This window comes from Rhipicephalus microplus, chromosome 5 (genome assembly GCF_043290135.1).
Source record: "Rhipicephalus microplus isolate Deutch F79 chromosome 5, USDA_Rmic, whole genome shotgun sequence".
NCBI classification, from domain to species: Eukaryota; Metazoa; Arthropoda; class Arachnida; order Ixodida; family Ixodidae; genus Rhipicephalus; species Rhipicephalus microplus.
In genome coordinates, this window is record NC_134704.1 from 199,027,274 (window position 1) to 199,050,424 (window position 23,151).

General features: G+C 46.0%; 1 protein-coding gene across 2 annotated transcripts in view; it reads left to right on the forward strand.

Moving 5' to 3' along the window:
- Window positions 1-23,151, forward strand: part of wts (serine/threonine-protein kinase warts) — a 264,916-nt gene that overhangs the window by 51,193 nt on the left and 190,572 nt on the right. For both annotated transcript variants that reach the window (XM_075896365.1, XM_037424377.2), the window contains one exon: window positions 7,701-7,972. In XM_075896365.1, coding sequence (XP_075752480.1) covers window positions 7,778-7,972 — 195 coding nt within the window. In that variant the 5' untranslated portion in view covers window positions 7,701-7,777. The remainder of the gene's footprint in view (window positions 1-7,700; window positions 7,973-23,151) is intronic.

Sequence of the window (23,151 nt, forward strand, 5' to 3'; positions counted from 1 at the left end):
GTACATTTACATCACACAGCCCCGCCGCAGTGGTCTAGTGGCTAAGGTACTCGGCTGCTGACCCGCAAGTCGCGGGTTCAAATCCCGGCTGCGGCGGCTGCATTTTCGATGGAGGCGGAAATGTTGTAGGCCCATGTGCTCAGATTTGAGTGCACGTTGAAAGAACCCCAGGTGGTCGAAATTTCCGGAGCCCTCCACTACGGCGTCTCTCATAATCATTTGGGGGTTTTGGGACGTTAAACCCCACAAATAAATCAAACAAACAATCAATCAATCAAACATTTACATCACAGCAAACAAATCTTGACGTGGCTACGTACAGCCCTTCCTCCGGGTGTATAGCCTAGCCACACGCTCCACCGTACAAGTCTACATTGGTGTGGTCAAAAAAATAAAGCTGTAGCTTATTGTGCGTCTGGTCCACAAAATAAAGCAGGTGTTTATGCTCTGTTCTGGATCACAGAATAGGCACTGCCTAATATTTATGTTTGAGAGGGCATTTGAATATTTGGTTATAAATGCTGGCAGCTGACTATGTGGGCCCTTTTAGTTAGCATTTATTCCCTATCTAGTTTACATGCTTAGTTGTGGCCCTTGTTTGGGGTGTCTTGTAGTTAATTTCTATCGACTAGTATTTCCTTTAGGTTGCTGAAGGCGTGGTGCTATCAAACTTTCAGGCTCTAACAAGCCTATTGTGGTTTTCTCTATAGGTACACTCCATGTGAAGTGTGGAACATAACAGACATTTATAATATTGTTACGGTGAGATGCCATTATTATTGACAAGAGATGATGAATGCGAGAGTCCAGGGATCTGGCAGATCAGCGCTCGTGCCAACCTCGTTATCTTCTTTTACCACGCATCCCCTCAGTATTGTTGCAATTCCCCATTTGCAGACGATGCCCACAGGGCGACTTAGGCTTTGTTTACATGATGAAAGCGTTTTAAACGAGCCACATGAATGACATTGGTCTTGCTTGAGTGGCGGCCAGTTGACAACAGCGGAGATATCATGTTTGTGACATCGCTGAGACGTTTCAGGACAACAAATGGACCAGTGTAGTTGACCAGAAACTTTTGGTGGAGGCCGCACTTGCGAAACAGCGTCCAAAGCCACACCAAATCCCCTTTCTCAAACAATACGTGCTGGTGACTTCATTGTAAGAATTCTTAGAGCGTTTCCGGGAGACGAAAGTTCGAAGACAGGCGATGCGCGGGGCCTCGTCTGCGCGGCAAATGGTTTCGGCGAGAGTAGGTTGATCAGTCTCGGAAAAAGGAAGAATAGTGTCAAGAGCTGTGCTAAATTGGCGTACGTAGAGCAGATAAAATGGATTGTATCTCGTTATTCCGTGCTGTGTGGTGTTGTAGGCGAAAGTTATAAATGGCAGGATGGTGTCCCATGTTTTGTGTCCGGAATCAACATACATGGAAATCATGTTGACGAGAGTCCTATTAGTTCGTTTCGTCAAGCCATTAGCTTGAAGGTGATACTGGGTAGTGTGACGAAAATGGCACGAAGCAAGACGAAGGAGGTCTTCAACTATATTGACAGCGAATTGCTGCCCGCGATCACTGATGATGACAGAGGGAGATCCATGGTGTAATGTAACGTGCGACAGCATGAACTGTAAAACTTGAGTGGCCGTTGCCGCAGGACTCGACGCAGTTTCGGTGTAGCGTGTGGGGTGGTCAACGCCCACAATAATCCATCGGTTGCCGTTTGTTGATCGCGAAAAAGGGCAAGTAGGTCAACACCGACGACGTCAAATGGTGAACCCGGGGGTGCTATGGGATGAAGTAGTCCGGCTGACGGAGTTGTAGGACGCTTCTAGCGTTGACATTGCTCACAGCTCGCAACATATGCAGTCACACTTTTACGCATCTTCGTCCAGAAGAAGTGTTCTTGCATGTGATAAAATGTCCTAGAAAAACCCGTATGGCCAGATGTTGGGTCGTCATGCATTGCTTGAAGTAAGTGTTGTCACGGACTTGTGGGCACAACTAGAAGTAGGCGAGGGCCTATGCCAGAATAATTATTTTTGTAAATAACGCCATCCTTTACGATGGAACCATATTGACGGTTCGTTCCGGAAATAAAAAAAAGAAGCGAGACTGTTATCACTGCATTGCTTTGCTCGTAAAGTTGTTAGGTCAGGAAACGGAGTATCCACTACTGCCAAATGAATATTCATCAAAGTTGTTGCGACTTGTTTACCATACTCAGGAATTTGTCTTCTGTTTAGTGCATTGCACGAATAGGATCTACGCTCTGGTCGCTTAAAGATGCAATAAAGCTGTTCATATTTTGTTCGAAGAGGGCGAGTCGCAAACCGCAGGGTAGGGTGACAGGTTCATTTGAATAGTTCAATACCCATAAGTTCGATTGTCTATCACTGATGAAAAGAACGCAATGTGGGACGAGCACATTTTTCTTGGCGCAATTGAGAGGACTGGCTCCACAAGAACATCAAACGTGCCGGCATCCAAGGCAGAGGTGTCAACGCAAACGTTCTTCATCGAGTTGGGCGGCAAGACAACATCCTCAATGACGGTGATAGATCCTTGACAGTGCTTGCGATTGTCAGCAAATACCGATAGCATAATCTCGCCATCAGTGCAATTTACTGTTGCACCGCACTGGCATAGAAAATCAATCCCCAAGATGTTGTCATGGGTGGAGCTGGTCAGGACAGCGAATTGGGCCTCGAACGCTTTGTCGCTCAAAGTAACACTAACAACACACACACCGATCAGGCACAGCGTTTGCCCGCTCACTGCACGAAATTATGCACAACTGTCCAAGCGAAACATCACTTTGTGTCCTAGCCGCAATTTGAAGTTAAGACTCATCACTGAAACAGCTGCTCCAGTATCTATCAAAGCCATCGTAGAAAGTCCATCAATAAGCTTGGGGACCTTATTTTTCATCATAAAAGCGGGTATAGGCACAGGTGGATGTAGGGAAAATTTTTCGGCGACTTCATCTCCATTGGTCGCACCACCTAGTTTCCCGAAGGGGGTGGGGGTGACGCGTCGACCAGGAGATGGTGAAAGGAACCGGCATGTTGTGGGGTGGCATCAAGCTTCGCACGGAGGAAGGTGAGTCGTTGCAAAAACTCCGGTGGAAATTGTGTCCCACACATGGGTCACTACGGGCTGTTTGCTGGAAGCCGTACCCAATGTACGCGTCTCACATCGAGCGCATACCATTTCACCAGCTGTTTCGTCGAGAAGAAGCTGATGGTCCCTTGTAGTAGCACTGCTGGGGGCGACGCCTCTGACCACATAATGGAGCCAGATGTTCACGGAAACAGCAGTTATAGCACACAGGGGCCTCACGCATGTTACCAAAGCTTCCACGAGGCGCCATGTCCCCATGACACACCATTGTCCCATGACGTCCCATGACCCATGATCGTCCCATGACGGCACCATTGTAGGTGGTTGGCGGGAGGTGTTCTGGAAACCGCGGCGATGATGTAGGTTGTTGGTTGGAGGCTTGGTGCTCTTGATTGGGGCACATCGTATAGCGTGGCATCAACGGCAGCACACATTGGGTCGTATGGCGAGGAGGGGCCGCTAGCATGTGCCCTCGGCCGGGTGACAGCATCACGTCATCCAAGTTCTTTACGTACGATTTGTCTGATCATTGAGACAAGATCACAGGATGATGTTGGAGGTATGTCGACACAACGATGGTGACGTTGGCAAGTCTCCCAAATTTGGGAATGACGCGCCTAGCCTTCAGTGTCTTAAACGTGCGGCAGTGTTGGATTACGTCCGCTACAGACGCCAAGGTGTCCTCATCGATGAGGAAATATTAGACATCCTCAGCAATACCTTTGAGGAAATGCCTAATCTTGTCACCGACACGTCCCCGCTGATGTGAGTAGCCGAGACATCAAAGTTACGTCGGACCCGGATTCCTGTGATAGCATGGCACAACTTCGCGTGGAGGAAACCATGCTGACAAGTTTGGGAAACGAAAAGCAAACAGGTTTACTGGCACTATTTGCAACTATTTACAGCATAAGAGGTTAGTTCTGCAAACCACGAGCATGGTGGATCAACAATCAAATCATGGTTCAGGGCAACGCCCTGCACTTTGCAGCATTGTTTTAAGCCCTGCCGGGCTCCTCCTCCTTGATTGAGGCACCAATCGCACACATGACCCCGCCCGCTAGGGCATCAGTCAATAACACAGGGTCGCTGAATAGTACTCGCACTTCATGATGCAAAGCTCCTTTGGTCAGTTTCACTGAATAGAGGGGAAGTGGGGCTCTTCACGGAACAAGTTGGTGGTTGGGTTACTGCTGCCGTCTTTACCTGGAAAGGCAGCAAAGGAGTAAAAACTTTGAGCATTTGGACACAACATGCACGGTTTGTCTGCTTTGCCGTCTTGCCAAACAAGCCATCCGGAATAAATGCCCATAAGGATATTGGCTCATGGACAGTCGAAGTTGCCACATTCTATTCCTTTTGTTGCTTCCCGCTTCTTGACGCTCGTTACAAGAGAAGGGTACTGGGGTTTCAGAACATGTGAACACGGGGGTTTCAGCATGGCGCCCATGGACAAAAGTGACAACAAGACCAACGCTCAGCACAGTGGGGGGGTCACAGCCTTGTGTAGTCACATCACATCTCTCGTCCCCATCAATTCCCTTTCTCACTGCCTTCTTTGTCACATGGTCTCTCTTGCTCTTAATTCCTTTTCTTTCCTGCTGTCGCTCGCTTCCTCGTTTGCTCCAGTCTGCCTTGGTAGATCAGTGGCTAGGGTGCTTGACTGCTGACCCGAATGTCCGTGCACTTCAAAGAGCACCAGCTGGCCGAAATTTTCAAAGCCCTCCACTATAGCGTCTCTCATAACCATATCGTTGTTGTGATATGTGAGACCCCTCATAATAATATTATGGTCCCTAGAATATACTGGCTAGTCTTTCGTCTCCACTCCCTGCCACCACCGCTCGGTGATGCATGTGGTGGTGGCGCTGTACGCTATCGGAGTTCCTTGAGCAGCCTCCCCTCCTGCAACTCATGCCTACGGACAGACTCGCGCAGCTGTTTGCGCCTTGGCGTTCGCGTACCTTTTTAGGCCAAAGTTCTGCGGTGTTTTTTATTACAAATAATGACATCGAGTACAAATTAGTAGTGGTATTGACGCCTTCGGTGCCCACATTTTTGCTTCTTAGTCGGCTTCCAATGTGAACTAACAGTAAATACTTTTCTCACACAAAACTGCTGTTGCCGTTGCCTGTTGGAGAAACATCTTGGGCTCTTTCTTGGTGGTTTAGCTCTCGTATCTTTTTATTATGCATGTCTACCTTCTTTAATTATTTAATGATGACGTGTGTGCTTGCCAAATGTAAACTCATGCCGAAATTAAAACGCGATAAGCGAAATTAAAACGCGAAAAGAAAGGCGAAACGCAAGGTGATTCCGTCATGTATGTTCACTTTTCATGAAACGAAAACAGTGTTGAATGTCTTGTTGGGCTTGTACAGCATGAATTAAGCGGTCCCCATACGTCATTAAAAACAAACGTAGTAAAGCAAAGAAATAATTGCAGTGCGAGACTAGTGAGGTGGCGAGCGGCTAATAGATGTCATTAAGTGGCACATTTTGTTAAACATTTTTAGTGGCGGAGCTCCTTATCGCGTCACCCGTTCGTCTCGTTATCGATTGTAACCACCGGTGGCACATACCCGTTTGTAACCACCGGTGGGTGAAGCTCCTTAAGCTGTGGGTCATGCGTCCTCGATGTATGTAGTAGGTAGCCACCTCTCGTTTAGTTCTTGGAATGTCGAAGCTCCTTAAGCCGTGGGTCGCGCGTCCTCGATGTATGTAGTAGGTAGCCACATTTGCTTAGTTCTTGGAATGTCCACTAGATGGTGGTACTTGTATATAATGTATGATGAAAAGTTGCGAGATAGTGGTACTTGGAGTGTTCACTAGGCTGGCGGACGGACAGATCGACCCACGGTTGGACGTATGCACGAATGGACGAATGGACGCCCCACTCATCATTATTCAGTCCGTGGATATGTTGTAATTTTTTTTAATTGTGCCAAGAATGCGCCTTTTGTGAGCATGTGAAATGTTGAAAAAGAAAAAAAAGCATGTGCATGCAGTTGTACATTAATTTTTTGTTGTGTTGTGTGCGACCGAAAAGATTGAAATTACCATCCACCGTTTGCGCGAATAATGCCCCCTTCGCATCTATTTCGCGTCAATTCCTGCAGCCTTCAACAGTTTTCAAGAACGAACGCATATAGGGAAGAAGACAGAAAATACAAACGATGACATGAATCACAAGAGCAGTAATATGCTTCTGATGGCATATGAGAGGCTGATACACATAAGCTTCTGATAGCTTAAGCTTCTGATAGCTTTTTGTGTGAATGTTCCGCTGTTAAAGTTTGAGGTATTTCTGGCATAATTATGTTGTGTGGCCGTGAACATTGTTATTTGACGAAATATTATGAACTTTCCTAATTGTGCAAAAAAAATCAAACAGTCCTTAACTGAAGTATACTTACGTATGTGATGAATTTTCCCTTTCAGAAATTATCATTGCGTTTTCTTTTCTCTGTGACACACCAAGAACCAATCTGTATTATTCATAGACTTTGTGCAGTAACATGGTATGATTTTTTCATTCTTAGAAATGTTTACATACGGACGAGAAAAGTGAGTTTACAAACAGTTCATACTTTTGTTACTATAGTGGAAGCCTTTCCAAATACACAAAAAATTTGATATTTCACCCCTTACTTTTTCTTCAAGCATCCGCATCCTGTTCAATGAGTGGCTGCTTCTGCCACTGGGGTAATGTTAGTGCGCCGAAGAGAAATGACATTAGATGTAATGTTTGGTAAGTTAAAGACAGTTCAGTCTCTGCCCACTCATACTGAAACAGATTGAGTATTTCATCCGGGAGTACAATAATAAAAGACAAGGCACGATGTGCCACCGATCCCCCTCTGTGCAGCCTATGCAAATGTGACACCAACGTTCTCTGATGGACTACAGTGCCCCCTGCGCATGCATCAGTAGCGCGGACACGGCTTTGCATGTGGATGGCGCAGAGACTGCAGACAAGCCAGTATATTCTTGGGACCATAATATTATTATTGATGTGTTGTCGCAGCCCCCTTTCCCCCGCTCTCTGACACACGGGTGTCCATGTTGCGCCTCCCTTTCTAAGGATGGAGGAGTGGGTACGAAGCGTAGGCACATCAGCACTAAAGAAATCAGTTCTGTTCTAGCCTTGAGGAAGGAAAGTTCGCTTGTTAAAGTGTCGGCTCAGCACAACCCCCCTTCATGGATTTTCAATCGCAACCTTCTTTTTCCTACCATTTTCATCAGCTTTCAGAGGCCTTTTCATTCAGTCAGCGTTGCGGTCTCAATTTATTCAACATGGAATTCGTTTTCTTAGCTGGTGCTCAATGAAAGCGGTGAGATTGCACATGACACACACTGTTTGGTGAGAACGCTCGTGTTGTGTTAGTTTTGGTGCCTTGTATTCAGATCTGTTTTTTCTTCTAAAAGCTGTGTGATGCAATATAATGATGTTACCTAAGAGTAGTGTCCTGTCCTGTTGTTCTTATTAGAACCGAGTATGGTCAGAGGTAAAAATTGCAAACTCTGCCCTTGACCCGTGAAAGGCTCTGGCGACTAACTCGCCATGTTTCTTGTGCAGGGCTGCGGGGTTGTCGTCGGGCGGAGGAGGGGGTCCCCGACCCGATGGGGGGGGACCTCCCTGAGAAGGGCTGAGGCATGATGCGTCCCTGCGGCGGCGAGCCCCCCGGCGGTGGGCCTGGGGGTGGTGCGCACAAAGAGTACCGCCAAAAGGCGCTCCAGCAGATTCGCAACAGCCTCATGCCCTTCGCCACCCAGGGCCGCGACCGCCGATCGAGTGCCTCCTCCACAGCCAGCGAGTCCGGGGGCTCGCCCTCCGTCGCCTCCTCTGAGGTAATGTTTCCTTTCCGAGAGTGCCAGGCCTACATTGTGACATTCATTTCAACCTTTCTTGCTGGTAGGTGATGCCACCTATGTTGGCAGATGTCTCCTTGATGCCACAGTATAGCAAGACCATTTTTTGCATATCAGCAAAGTACAGTTGAATACACCACTCTAACATTACACTTGGTAGGTGAGAAGAGGCACGAAAAGAATGTGTGGGTAGAGACGCCACCGTGAGATCCCCACCCCAAACACCTTGATGTAGTAAATTTTGAAGGTGTTTACTTGACCTTGCATAGCTTGTACTCGATAAAAAGGAAACACATTGTCATCTGTGGACGCCATAGACTTAACATACAAAGTTTCGGAAAATTTCATCAAGCCAATGTCACGAAAATATGAAGAACACATCTTACAATTTGTTACGTCATGCATGGAGATATCGGCGCTAAATTAAGACATGAAACTTCAACCTTGAGTTTCTCTGCTTAATAATGAACTCATAACAGTGACACTTATGGCATTAGATTTCTCAGAGTGCAGTTTATCAGTCTTGTTGGGTCACGAAATAAGAACCGCTCTCGAAAGACACGGACACAGTTGGCACGGTCGAACCAAACAAACATTTATATAACTACGTTTACAACAACAATATCATCAGCCAAATCAATTACATCACTAGTAATCAAGACACTAAAGTTACCTTAAACAATATTCCAGTACACTCAGTCAACATAAGAACAAACAAGGTAATGCGAAGAAGCCGTCGCCGATGTTCACTCACCGCTAGGTACCCACGAGATGCGACCTGGTGTCGCCGCATCCCGTGGGATCCTGTCGGAAGCGGACCATCTGCGCCAGCCGCCATATGCCAAAGAGACTCGCCAATCTCTGACTGGCCACCAAACCTCGTGCCAGACAATCATCATCATTATGGTTAGTGCTATCACGCTAACCGTAATGATGATGATGGTGGTAGGGAAGACCATGCGCGAGTACTGCGCCACCTATTGTTCAATCGTTGTTATCCCTAAATGTGCATTTTCCGCTAGCACGTGTGCGCCATGAGGCACAAACGACTTTAGAGGGGGTGATAGCACCCCCATAATCTAAACAAAGTCATTTCTCATTAGTGTCCCCTTAACTTTGTCAGCGACAGCGATATGCAGAATTCAGGCGACAGATGGATGGGAAAGAAGGGCGAAGCTTGCACTAGGACGTAAAACAAGGAAGCTGGATGATGCTAGGAGCAGCAGTAGCCAAAAATTTTTTTGGAAAGGGTGGGGGGGGAGGGGCAATCATGTAATGCCTGGAAGAACACCTATTGTCATTATTTTTCTATGGTAGAACACCCCCTCCATTTGAATTTCGATTGTGGGGGGGGGTCATGCCCCTGGATCACAACCTCCTCCCTTCTCTGCTACAAGCCTCGATGGTAGGTTGGACAGGAAAGATAGACACTCGTGCTAAAATCAAGCATTTGCATCTCCTATAGATCACAGGCAGGTCACCATTTGCGGGGGGGGGGGGGGGGGGGGGGGGGGACTGCCATTGTCCCATTGCTTTGGGGGGCCTTCTCACAGCTCCTGCTGCTTTTTCCGTTCTCTAGAATTTTCTCGTTATATTTATTTATTTATTTATTTATTTATACATACTGTCAATCCCAGAGGGATTATAACAGGTGGACAATCTAAGGCAGTGATTAAGTACAGTCAATAGAAAGGGAAAAATAATAAGAAAAAAATTAACAAAACAAAAAAAAGAAAACATATGAGCACATTTCTCAAAGTAAAATCATATTGGCACTTTACTTAAATAACAAGAAAGATCACATAGCACCATATTATGTTTGCGAGGCTATCAAGTCGCTTTCTACTAGTTTTGTGAAAGTGGCTAAGGATGTGCTACTGGTAATGGAAGGGGACAGGTTATTCCATTCTCTGATCGCAAGCGGGAAGAACGAAAATTTGAAGGCATCTGTGTGAAATCTGTAAGGGGGAAGGGTATGAGAGTATTTGTGGTGGGTAGTTCTAGCTGCGGATAGCTTTATGTAGCGGGACTTGTCTATGTTTAGTTGACCATGTAACAGTTGGTACATCAGCTTTAAGCGTGCCAATATCGCCCGGTTTTTTATGGTTAGTAGTCCAGCCTTTTTAAGCAGCTCCGTAGGTGAATCTGTTCGGTTAAATTTGTTAAAGATGACCCTAAGCGCTTTTCGTTGAACACCTTTGAGCTTGCTGGTTAGTTTTTTTGTGTACGGGAACCAGGCAGTGTTTGCGTACTCCAGGATGGGTCGTATAAGTGTATTGTAGGCCAGTAACTTTGTGTGTAGTGGTGCTTGCTGTAATCGCCTTTTTATAAATAACAGTCTTTTCAGGGGGTGCTATGATGTGATGTAATGAATATGAGCGTCCCACTATAGGTCATGTGACAGAATGACCCCTAGATACTTATGTTTCATGACTTTAGAAAGGGTAGCTGAATTGATGATGTAATTGAAATTGAATGGATTCTTTTCTCTAGTTATAGATAAGAGCGCGGACTTTTTTTCGTTGATGTTCATTTGCCAATCAGTGCACCAGGCTGAAACTGCGTCTAGCGCTGTATTTAAGGCGATATGGTCATCGTGTGAGTGGATTTCAGTGGATTTCTTTGTACAGGATGCAGTCATCTGCAAATAATCTGCATCCAACATTAACAGATGAACGAAGATCGTTCACAAAAATTAAGAATAATACCGGCGCCAAAACACTGCCTTACGGTACGTCAGAGGTCACCGGTACGATTGAAGATTGGACATGGTTTAATTCCACGAACTGCGACCTGTCTGTTAGGAAGTTAGTAATCCAGTCAACCATTTGGCTCGTGCCTAGAAGAAGATGGAGTTTCAAGATGAGTTTGCTGTGCGACACCCGATCAAATGCTTTCGAGAAATCTAGCAGAATAAGATCAATTTGTTTTTTGGCGATCGATGCTTAATGAGGCATCATGGACCATTTCAATGAGTTGTGTTACAGTAGACATGCCCTGGCGGAAACCGTGTTGAAAAGGGGACAGTATTTTGTGTTCTTCTAGGTGTTTCGTTATTTGCTTTAAGATTATGTGTTCGAGCAGTTTACCAACCGTACATGTTAATGAGACGGGCCGATAATTGGAAGGTTCGTTTTTATTTCCGTATTTATGTATAGGAATCACTTTTGCTATTTTCCACTCCTTTGGTAGGGTATGCGACGACAACGATTGGCTAAAAAGCAGGCACAGGTATTTTGTTATCCATTCAGCATATATTTTTAAAAACGCGTTAGGTATGTTGTCTGGTCCGGAACTTTTTTGCCATCCAACTTCAATAGTAAGTTGAAAACTCCCTCTTCTGAAACGAACAATCGCTTAATAGATTTCTCGTCTCTAATTTTTATGTGAGGCTGTTTTCCGTTGTCAACTGTAAAAATTGATTGGAAATAGCTATTCAATACGTTTGCGGAATAGGCATTTTCTTCAGGCGTTTCATGGGTCATTTTACGGACCTTGGGATTCATGTATTGCCAAAATTTCGTCGGGTAACTTTTTATGAAATGAGGTAGAGTTTTTTTTAAAATAAGTAGACTTGGCGGCCTTTATTCTATTTTTCATGTCAGTTATACCTGCACTCAGATTGTGTCGGCCATAAATATTTGGTTTCTCTTTTAGATTTTTCCTCAAACGCTTCACCTTTCTTTTAGCATGTATAACGACACGTGTGACCCATGGATTCATTTTTCTGGTCTTCTTTTTCTTCGAAGGAACGTAGTTTTGTAAGCAAAAAAGAACAATTTCTTTGAATTTATGCCACAACATTTCTATAGTCGCAGTGGAGCCAGAGGCTAATTCTTGAAATGATGGAAATTCGTCGAACAGTAAGTTAGGTATTGCTACGTCATCGGCATTACAAAAGTCTGGAAATGTTTCCATTGCGTATGCAGGGGTTTCACTGTCCTTTATAAGTATCCTACAATAAGTTATTTTATGGTCTGAAATGCCGTCTAGAAGTTCTATCGTAGCTTCATGTACCGGAAAGTTATCAGTGAGAAAGATTAAGTCCAGCAAACTTGAGTTCTGTCCCTGTACACGCGTAGGCTGCATCACTATTTGTGAAAGGTTTAAAGAAAGAATTAAATTGCAAATTATTTTGGAGCAGGCGCTGTGGTACTGCATTGATTCCCAATTGAAGTCAGGCAGATTAAAGTCCCCCACTTGAATAACTCTGGCATTAGATGCGTGACGCCGCATATATGAGCACAGGGCATCCATACATTCAAGGTTTGATGAAGGGGCGCGGTATGCACACCCGAGAACGATAACTTGGGTTGTGAATTAAAGTTTTCAAAAAACAGCCTCTACGCCTTCTACGTCTGGAAGTAATGTGAAGGGGATTCTTTTACTTATAAAGACAGCTACGCCGCCGCCTCGTGTTGGTCTATCTTTGCGTATGATGGCGTAGTTTGGGGGTGTTAGCTCAGCATCTTCGATATCACTTGTTAGCCACGTTTCAGTAACGGCCAAGAAGTCGGGTTTGAGGCTGATAAGCAACGATTCTAAAGCATCTAATTTCTTCATCATGCTGTGCGCATTCACATTTGCGAAAGTTATTTCGCGTGATGCCTTATTTATCGACGCCTTAACTGCTGAGGTTTGGGATGAACTTTTTTTGTTCCGTATACTGAGGGTACTTCTGGCTTGTTTGTAAGGAAAATGAAAGCCGTGTACGTGATCAAGGGAACTAGTTGATGATTCGTTTGCTTCAGGTCGCTGATATAAAGGTACTGGTTGGTGATATGAGAAGACAAGGGGATGGACATTTGGGATGCGTCAAGTGTTGTTGCGACGTGAAAGTTGTTTAGCACTGTTCGACTCTGTGTCCCACATGTAAACGTCATCGTTAAAGAACAACTTATTGAAAACGAGACGAATACGGTCACCGTCTTTCTTTAAGCTCTTTGAAAAATGCAGTAGTTTGCGTCTTTTGTCGCGCACGGCCTCAGAATAGTCTTTTGCTATGCTTAGTGTTGTGTTTTTCAGTTTGAAGTCCTTGCTCAAAATGGATTGGACTTCTTTCTCGTTAAAAAATTTTGCAATGATTGGACGCTTCTTATCCGCTGAAAACCGGCCCAGGCGGTGAGCTCTAGAAATAGAGGAAACAGATATGCCAAAATGGCTTGAACAGAGCTCTTTTACGATTCGCTCAGAGGCCTCCCACGGCTTTTAATCGTCAGTATCGGCGACTCCGTAAAAAGGTAAGTTAGACCGGCGGGAGCGGTTTTCCAAGTCATCTATTTTGTCTTGAATTCTCAAAAGCTCTTTCTCATGCGTGGGGCCAAGCCCGGAATTGCTCCCTGTCACTTTTGACTGTAATTCATCGATCATTACTTGCATCTCGGAAATGTTTTCTGCATTCGCGGAAGAGTGCTGTGTCGACATTGACTGAAGTTTGTTCTCGAGCTCGCCTACTCTTTGCGTCAGGGATACGAAATCTTTTTTTAAGGTGGCATGTAGGAGCAAAACCTGGTTCACGGATTCGAGAAGGCTCACATTGTTAGCTTCAATACGTTGCACAGTATTAAAAACTGAATTAAGCTTCTCTTCCTGGGTTTCAGTCATAGCACCAGGATTTGTTTCGATGTCACCTCCCAGGAGCAGGAGGTGCCGAAGATGCAATGCACACTCGCGAACTGCCTGAGGGCACGGAAGCACGATAAGGAAAGGATCATCTGATTGGAAGCTGCCAGAGGGTAATTTGGAAAAGCAACCAACCTGTAGAGCGAAAAGACAGATGCGTAAGCTTTTCGTTGTTTCCTCCATCGTGCCTCCGTGCCCACAGAAGAGATACTGCTGGATGCTCGGTAATATCGTTTCCGAACTTGATGATGTTGTCGTGGCGGCTGTGCATCGGTGATATTACAGGGGGTGATACATGTGCTAGGACAGGTTCACGCAAGTTGTTTCCAACAGGCGCGGATCCATGGCAGGCGGTCTCGCGAATTCCTCCCATGGGTGGAAAGTCGTCCGGAAGGCCAAGCACTGACGCACCGGCCGCGACCACGGCGAACTGCAGACTGAAAAGAAAGATGCGTATTGTTGTTTCCTCCATTGTGCCTCCGTGCCTACAGAAAAGATACTGCTGGATGCTCGGTAATATCGTTTCCGAACTTGATGACGTCGTGGCGGCTGCGCATCAGTGATGGGGCGTTCCATGTGCTCGGACAGGTTCACGCAAGTTGTTTCCAACAGGCGCGAATCCATGGCAGGCGTGGCCTTGCAAATTCCTCCCATGGGTGGAAAGTCGTCTGGAAGGCCAAGCACCGACGCACCGGTCGCGACCACGGCGAACTGCAGAGCGAAAAGACAGATGCGTAGGCCTTTCGTTGTTTCCTCCATCGTGCCTCCGTGCCCATATGTACAGCTGAAACACTCCATACAGATGCTTCAACAATGCTGAAACTTGTGGCCATGGCGTTTATCACCAGGTTAATATCGGCCGTCCATTAATAAAGCTTTTCTCAATTACTGGTTATGTCTGTGTACAAGTTTTAATTGGTGCTTGGTGGACCAGTGGTGAGGCTTGCCCTATTTCCGTGTCTCATTCCTGGTCACGAAGATGACTGAACAAAAAAAAAAATTGAGCTTGGGCATATTGGTATTCTATCATAGCCCCTATAGTGCACAGTCCTAACTTCCAACAAGTTATTTTATTTAAAGGAACCAGGTAGAAGTGCACGCAGGCACATCTGTATTAGATTAAAACATCTAAAACATCGATGATATATGTGAAAGATATGAGAGTGATATAAAAGTACAGAAAAAAGATAACTCAAGGTTTCTGGGACATCATAAAATCGTCAAGTGTGATATTTAAAAAAATTGAATTGTTTTCTTTAAAACAGAATTGAAGGTGCACTAACCTCCTCCGAGCTAGCAGCTTTTGCCCCCTTCCGTGTTTTATGGACTGAGCCTCATCTTATAACACTGCGAGGGGTGCAACAGCTGTGCCAGTTTGATACAGTTCTCCTTCTTGCTGCGCTAAAACAACGAAATTTGCTGAAATTGTGTCGCGCTGCACCAAAATGCCTGACCAGCCTCAAACTTATCTCACATGCATTAATTTTAGCGAGAAATGGAGGCCACATTGGCCACCTGCACTTTGCGTCATTCATCGAACTAAGCAGCAGACCCTAGCCTTAAAACACGGTGCAAGCTATATACAGTCGAACCCCGCTACAACGAAACTGAAGGGGCGCATTGAAAATTTCATTGAAGCGAAAATTTCGTTGTAGTGAAATTGAAACAATATAGCCGATCAGAACTAGCAAAACAAAGGAATGTTTATTCTCAAAATTCAAAAAGTGTCCGCTGCTTTTTATTTTATCCCAGCAGCGTCGCGAGGTGATCCTCACCCATGCATAGCGAGGCCATGGTGAAAAGCACGCTGAAACAATGACTACAACAGCTTTTGTGAACGAACCAAACAGTTGCATTAACACGTTAACACCAGCAGCTGTCCGCCGTCAAAACGCCGAGATGGCGGCAGGGTATTATGGAGCGGGAACTTTTGCCTTATTTTATGCCATTCTTATCATCCATCACTTGAGGCTAGCTGATTTTGTTGATAATGCGGACGAACAGCTGCTCTGATTAGTTACCACACTGGCCAAGCGCGAACAAAATGATAAGCATTAGAATCGAGAAAAGGCATCGTTCCGCAGATGCACCCAGCAGCTGCGCGAAGAAAACCATGAATGAAGCAACTGAGCTTCAGGTTCAGATCGTATGCGGCTATACAGTGAACCCAATGTATAACATTTTGATGCATTTTCAGAACCTGAAAATATGCTGATGAAGTCTAAAACACGCATTGGCACCATTCCCCAGAAGGGACGGTTTTTTTGCCTGTCAAACCATTTCACCCATGTGACCATTCCGGTGATGTCACCAAAACGTCACGGATTCCGCGGCACTCTCTTTTTTTTTCATTCGTTTTTGTTCGTTGTTCGTTTCTATTCGAGATAGAGAACACCGTCAAGACTAGCTGGGGCGAAGTGAAAAAACTGTGACCATGGCTGAAGAGGTGGCATGATGTGTCCGAAAAAGCCTTGAATGTGAAGATTCCTTCCTCCGTGGAACATAATGCTACGATATTGAGGGGACGCGTGGTAGAAGAGGACAAAGAGGTCGGCATGAGCGATGATCTGCCAGATCCCTGGACTCTCACATTCATCATCTCTTGTAAATAAAGGCATCTCACTGTAACAAGATTGGTGGAAGGTAAGAGGTAGAAAGGAGCGATTCCAGGCGAACGATCACGGAAGCGGTACCTCAAGAACTACGCGGAAGCCGCCGACTGGCCGGTCTACCACCACTCTCTAGGGATCCGATTGCTGATGGCGACAGCACACACTCTTCGTCTGGCGCTACGTTGCCCCGACACATGGTACCACAAAGCTTCTCAGGGAGGGTCGGAGAAGATGTTGACGAATGGCTGAAACACTTCAACCGAGTGAGTAAACACAATTGTTGGGATGCGGCCTTTCGTTGGGGATGCGGCCTTTCAGTTGTCCAACGTTGGATTGTTTCTTCAAGGGACGTCGTTGGTGTGGTTTGAAAACTACGAAGAAACAGTAACTACCTGGGAAGTGTATGAAAAAGAAATAGCGAGCTGTTTTGGGGACTCATTGATGAAGAAGAAGCGCGCTGAGCAAACTTTGATGCCGCATGCTCAAGTCCCCGGTGAAACATGTACAACTTATATTGAAGAGATTCTGAAATTGTGCAAGTCTGTAGACCCACGTCTAAAATAAGATGACAAGGTTGGGCATCTCCTCAATGGGGTTGCTGAGGATGTCTACAATTTCCTTATCCGCAAGAACACCTTGCCGTCTGTAGCGGATGTAATCCAACACTGCTACACGTTTGAGACACTGAAGGCTAGGCGCATCACTCCCAAATTTGGTAGACCATCCAACGTCACTACCGTTGCAAGTGTCGACGTCCCTCCAACATCATCCTGTGATCTTGCCTCAATGATCAGGCAAATCGTACGCGAAGAACTTGGGCGACGTGATGTTGCCAACCCGTCGAGGGCACATGCTAGCAACGCCTCCCCGCCGTACAACGCAATGTGTGCTGCCGTTGATGCCACGCTATATGATGTGCCCCAATCAAGAGCACCAGAGCCTCCACTTGACAACCTACATCATCGCCGCTGTTTCCAGAACGCCTCCTGCCAACCACCTACAATGGTGTCTTCATGCGACGATCATGGGGACATGGCGCCTCGTGGAATGTTTGGCGACGTGCGTGAGGCCCCTGTGTGTTATAACTACGGTTTCCGTGGACATGTGGCTCGATTCTGTGGTCAGAGGCATCGCCCCCAGCAGCGCTACTACGAGGGACCATCAGCTTCTTCTCGACCAAACCGCTGGCATGGTGGTATGCACTCGATGCGGGACGCGTAAGTTGGGGACAGCTTCAAGCAAACCGCCCACAGTGACACACATGTGGGACACAATTTCCACCGGAATTTCCGCAATGACTCGCCTTGCTCCGTTCGAAGCTTGATGCCCCCCGCAACACGCCGGTTCCGTTCACTGTGCCCTGGTCGATGTGTCACCTACCCGCCCCCGGGAAACTAGTTAATGCAGCCAATGGAGGTGAGGTCGCCGAACATTTTTCATTACATCCATGTATGCTACCTCCCATTTTTATGATGCAAAATAAGGTCCCCAAGCTTATTGATGGACTTTCTACGATGGTTTTGATAGATACTGGAGCAGCTGTTTCAGTGATGAGTCTTGACTTCAATTTGCGGCTAGGACATAAAGTGATGTTTCGCTGGGACAGTAGTGCAACATTTCATGCAGTGAGCAGGGAGACGCTTTGCCCGATCTATGTGTGTGCTGTTAGTGTCACTTTGCGCGACAAGGTGTTAGAGGCTGAGTTTGCTGTTCTGACCAGCTCCACCCATGACATCATCTTGGGGATCGATTTTCTACGCGAGTGCGGTGCTACTGTAGATAGCGGGGCTGGCGAGATTATGCTATCGGCACTTACTGACGATCCCAGGCGCTGTTAAAGATCTATCACCGTCATTGAGGATGTTGTCTTGCCGCCCAACTCGATGAAGAACGTTTGCGTTGAGCCCCGCCGCGGTGGTCTAGTAGCTAAGGTACTCGGCTGCTGACCCGCAGGTCACGGGATCAAATCCCGGCTGCATTTCCGATTGAGGCGGAAATGTTCTAGGCCCGTGTGCTCAAATTTGGGTGCACGTTAAAGAACGCACTTCCTCACCAGAGAAGGATTGGCCACCCTGGTGCAGTATCTGGCCACTACCTCCCACATGCATACGTCAAATAACTCACGGCCCTCAATCCCCAGCAGCTGCGAAGCAACTGACCACGGCGGCGGTCAGATCTGCAACGCAGCAGAGGGTGCTAAGAATCTCTGGATACGGACAGGCCCCCATTGGAACTTGAACTTGGCAACGTTTAACGCTAGAACCTTATTTAGTGAGGGAAGTCTAGCTGTACTATTCGAGGAGCTAGAGGGTGTTAAATGGGATATAATAGGGCTCAGTGAGGTTAGGAGGACAGATGAGGCCTATACGGTGCTACAGAATGGGCACGTCCTTTGCTATCGGGGCTTGGCAGACAGAAGAGAACTGGGAGTGGGGTTCCTAATTCACAGAAACATAGCTGGCAACATAGAATAATACTATAGCATTAATGAAAGGGTGGTAGGTATCGTAATTAAACTGAATAAAAGATACAAGATGAAGGTAGTACAGGCTTACGCGCCTACATCCAGCCATGATGACGCTTCAGTTGAAAGCTTGTATGAAGACGTGGAATCGGCAATGAGTAAGTCAAAAACACAGTATATTATAGTGATGGGCGACTTTAATGCAAAGGTAGGGAAGAAGCAGGCTGGAGACCAGGCAGTAGGAGATTATGGCATCGGTACTAGAAACGCCATAGGAGAGTTACTAGTGGAATTCGCAGAACGCAATAATTTACTGATTTTGAATACCTTCTACCGATAACGAGAAAACCGCAAGTGGACATGGAGGAGCCCTAATGGCGAAAATAAGAACGAAATAGACTTTATACTGAGTGCACACCCAAAAATCGTGCAGGATGTGGAAGTGGTTGGCAAGGTACGATGCAGTGACCATAGAATGGTACGGTCTCGAATTCGCCTAGACTTGAAGAAGGAACGACAGAAACTGATACGCAACAAGCCAATCAATGAGCTAGCACTTAGAGGGAAAGTACAGGAATTCAGAGTGTCGCGGAGAACAGGCACTCGGCTCTTAGTGAGGAAACCAACCTTAGCGTAGATAGAATGAAGGATAATCTGACAAGTATTATTACGGAGTGTGCAGTGGAAGTTGGAGGCAGGGTAGTTAGGCAGGACACTGGCAAGCTTTCCCAGGAAATGAAGAACCTAATTAAGAAGCGTCAAATCATGAAAGTGTCAAGTACAACAGACAAAATAGAACTGGCAGAGCTTTCGAAGTTGATTAATATACGTAAGGTATGCGATGTAAGAAGGTATAACATGGAGAGAATTGAACACGCTCTGAAAAACGAAGGAAGCGTCAAAGCAGTGAAGAGGAAACTTGGGATAGGCAAAAGTCGGATGTATGCACTAAGGGACAAAAAAGGCAAGATAACTACCAATATGGATAGGATAGTTAAAATAGCGGAGGAGTTTCACAGAGATCTGTGCAGTAGCCGAGACAACCACGACCTTAATACTATAAGAACTTGCAGTAACCCGGATGACACCCCACCAGTATTGATAGAAGAAGTCAGAAAAGCTTTAGAGAGCATGCAAACAGGCAAAGCTGCTGGTGAGGATCAGGTAACATCAGATCTGCTGAAAGACGGTGGACAGATTGTGTTAGAAAAACTAGCCACACTGTTTACGAGGTGTCTCCTGACGGGAAGAGTACCAGAGTCTTGGAAGAACGCTAACATCATCTTAATACGTAAGAAAGGAGATGACAAAGACTTGAAGAATTACAGGCCGATGAGCTTGCTCTCTGTAGTATACAAGCTATTTACAAAGGTAATTGCTAACAGAGTAAAGAAAACATTAGAATTCAATCAACCAAAGGAACAAGCAGGATTTTGAACGGGCTACTCAACTATCGACCACATTCATACTATCAATCAGGTAATAGAGAAATGCTCAGAGTATAACCAACCACTATACATAGCCTTCATAGATTACGAGAAGGCGTTTGATTCAGCAGAAATATCAGCCGTCATGCAGACAATGCGGAATCAGGGCGTAGATGAAGTATATATAAACATTCTGGAAGAAATCTACAGGGGATCAACTGCTATCATAGTGCTTCATAAAGAAAGCAACAGAATACCAATCAAGAAGGGTGTAAGGCAGATGGACACAATCTCCCCAATGCTATTTACTGCGTGCTTAAAGGAGGTTTTCAGAAGCCTAGAATGGGAACAGTTAGGGATAAGAGTTAATGGAGAATACCTTAGTAACCTGCGCTTCGCCGATGACATTGCATTGCTGAGTAACTCAGGGGACGAATTGCAACTCATGATTACGGAGTTAGACAGGGAGAGCAGAAAGGTAGGTCTTAAAATTAATCTGCAGAAAACGAAAGTAATGTACAACAACCTCGGAAAGGAGCAGCGCTTTGAGATAGGTAATAGTGCACTTGAAGTTGTAAAAGACTATGTCTACTTAGGGCAGGTAATAACCGCAGAGCCCAACCACGAGATTGAAGTAACTAGAAGAATAAGAATGGGGTGGAGCACATTTGGCAAGCACTCTGAAGTTATGATAGGTAGATTGCCACTATCCCTCAAGAGGAAGGTATATAACAGCTGTATCTTGCTGGTATTTAGCTACGGAGCAGAAACCTGGAGACTTACAAAGAGGATTCAGCTTAAATTGAGGACGACGCAGCGAGCAATGGAAAGAAAAATGGTAGGTGTAACCTTAAGAGACAAGAAGAGAGCAGAGTGGATTAGGGGACAAACGGGGGTTAAGGATATCATAGTTGAAATAAAGAAGAGAAAATGAACATGGGCCGGGCATGTAGCACGTAGACAGAATAACCGCTGGTCATTAAGGGTAACTAACTGGATTCCTAGAGAAGGGAAGCGGGTTAGGGGGAGACAGAAGGTTAGGTGGGCAGATGAGATTAAGAAGTTTGCGGGTATAAATTGGCAGCAGCAAGCACAGGACCGGGTTAACTGGCGGAACATGGGAGAGGCCTTTGTCCTGCAGTGGGCATAGTCAGGCTGATGATGATGATGAAAGAACCCCAGGTGGCCGAAATTTCTGGAGCCCTACGCTACTGCGTCTCTCATAATCGTATGGGGATTTTGGGATGTTAAACCCCACATATCAATCAATGTTTGCGTTGACGCCTCTGCCTCGGGCGATGGCACGTTTGATGTTCTTGTGGAGCCCATTCCTCTCAATGGCGCCAAGAAAAATGTGCTTATTCCACATTGTGTTCTGTCCATCAGTGATAGGCGATCGATCGGCCTTATGGCTGTCGAACTATTCAAATGAACCTGTCATGCTACCCTGCAGATTGCCACTCGCCCTCTTCGAACAGAGTGCGAACAGTTTTATTGCATCTTTAAGCGACGAGAGTGTAAGTCCTATTCGTGCAACTCACTATACAGAAGCCAACCTTCTGAGTATGGTAAACAAGTCTCTATCATCAGAAAAACGTCAAGCTTTGGTCGAAGTCCTTGCGAAGCACGCTACTATTTGACTTTGCGCAGAGTGAAGAGCAAATAAGTGTACCCGAGTCGCATACTCGCCACGGGATTGACACAGGATCCGCTCACCCTATCCGGCAAACACCATACCGTGTCTCATCTGTGGTGCCCAAGGTCAATGCTCAACAGGTAGAAGAGATGTAGAAGAAGAGGGTCATCGAAGAGTTGTGTAGCCCTTGGGCTGCCGCTGTGATTCTTGTCCGAAAGAACGATGGTACATGTCCGAAAGAACGATGGTACATGTACCCTGTGATTCTTGTCCGAAAGAACGATGGCGATTTTGCGTGGACTACAGAAGGCTGAACTCTGTTACTAAAAAGGATGTCTACCCGCTTCCCAGGATTGATGATATCATTGATTGTTTACAAGCGGCATCGTACTTCTCCACCGTGGATTTGAAATCTGGATATTGGCAAATCCCCATGCACCTGAATGACAAAGAAAAAGCAGCCTTCATAACCCCAGATGTTCCATTTGAATTCAATGTAATGCCTTTTGGCCTATACAACGCTCCAGCCACGTTTGAGCGCTTGATGTACTCTATATTACGTGGACTAAAGTGGGGAGTTTGTCTTTGCTACCTGGATGACATCATAATTTTTGGCCGTACATTCGATGAGCACAATCATCGTCTAGACATTGTTCTCAGCTGCTTTGAGAGAGCTAAGCTCACCCTGAACTCTAAGAAGTGTCACTTCGGCAGCCGCGAGACTCTTGTTTTCGGTCAACTGGTGGACAAGCATGGCATTCGACCCGACCCACTAAAAGTCGCTGCAGTCAGCAGCTTCAAACAACCTCAGTGTACCAGAGTTGTGAAGCTTTTTGAGCTTATGCTCGTACTTCCGCCACTTCATGCCTAAGTTTGCGGACCTCGTTTGCCTTTTGACGTCCCTACTCAACAAGAACACACCTTTTCGGTGGTCAGCGGAATGAGAGTCCTCTTTTTCGCTACTCAAGTTGGTTCTTACGTCAGGGCCTGGGCTTCGCCACTATGACCCATCTGCTGCCACAGAATTTCATACCTATGCCAGTGGAGTAGGTATCGGTGCCGTCTTGGTCCAACGTCACGAAGCTACTGAACACGTCGTTGCCGATGCCAGTCGCTGTTTAAGTAAACCGGAAAAAAACTATACTGTCACAGAGTAGGAATGTCTCGCGGTCATATTCGCCGTGCACAAGTTTCGCCCATATATCTATGGATGCTGATTCTCAATTATCAGGGACCACCATTTTTTATGTTGGTTCACTGGACTACGGGACCCATCTGGTCGTCTTGCTCGTTGGGCATTACGTTTGCAAGAACACGACTTTGAAGTCTGTTACAAGAGCGGTTGTCGTCATGCCGATGCAGATTGCCTTTCACTGCTTCCCCTTTCAACAACCGAG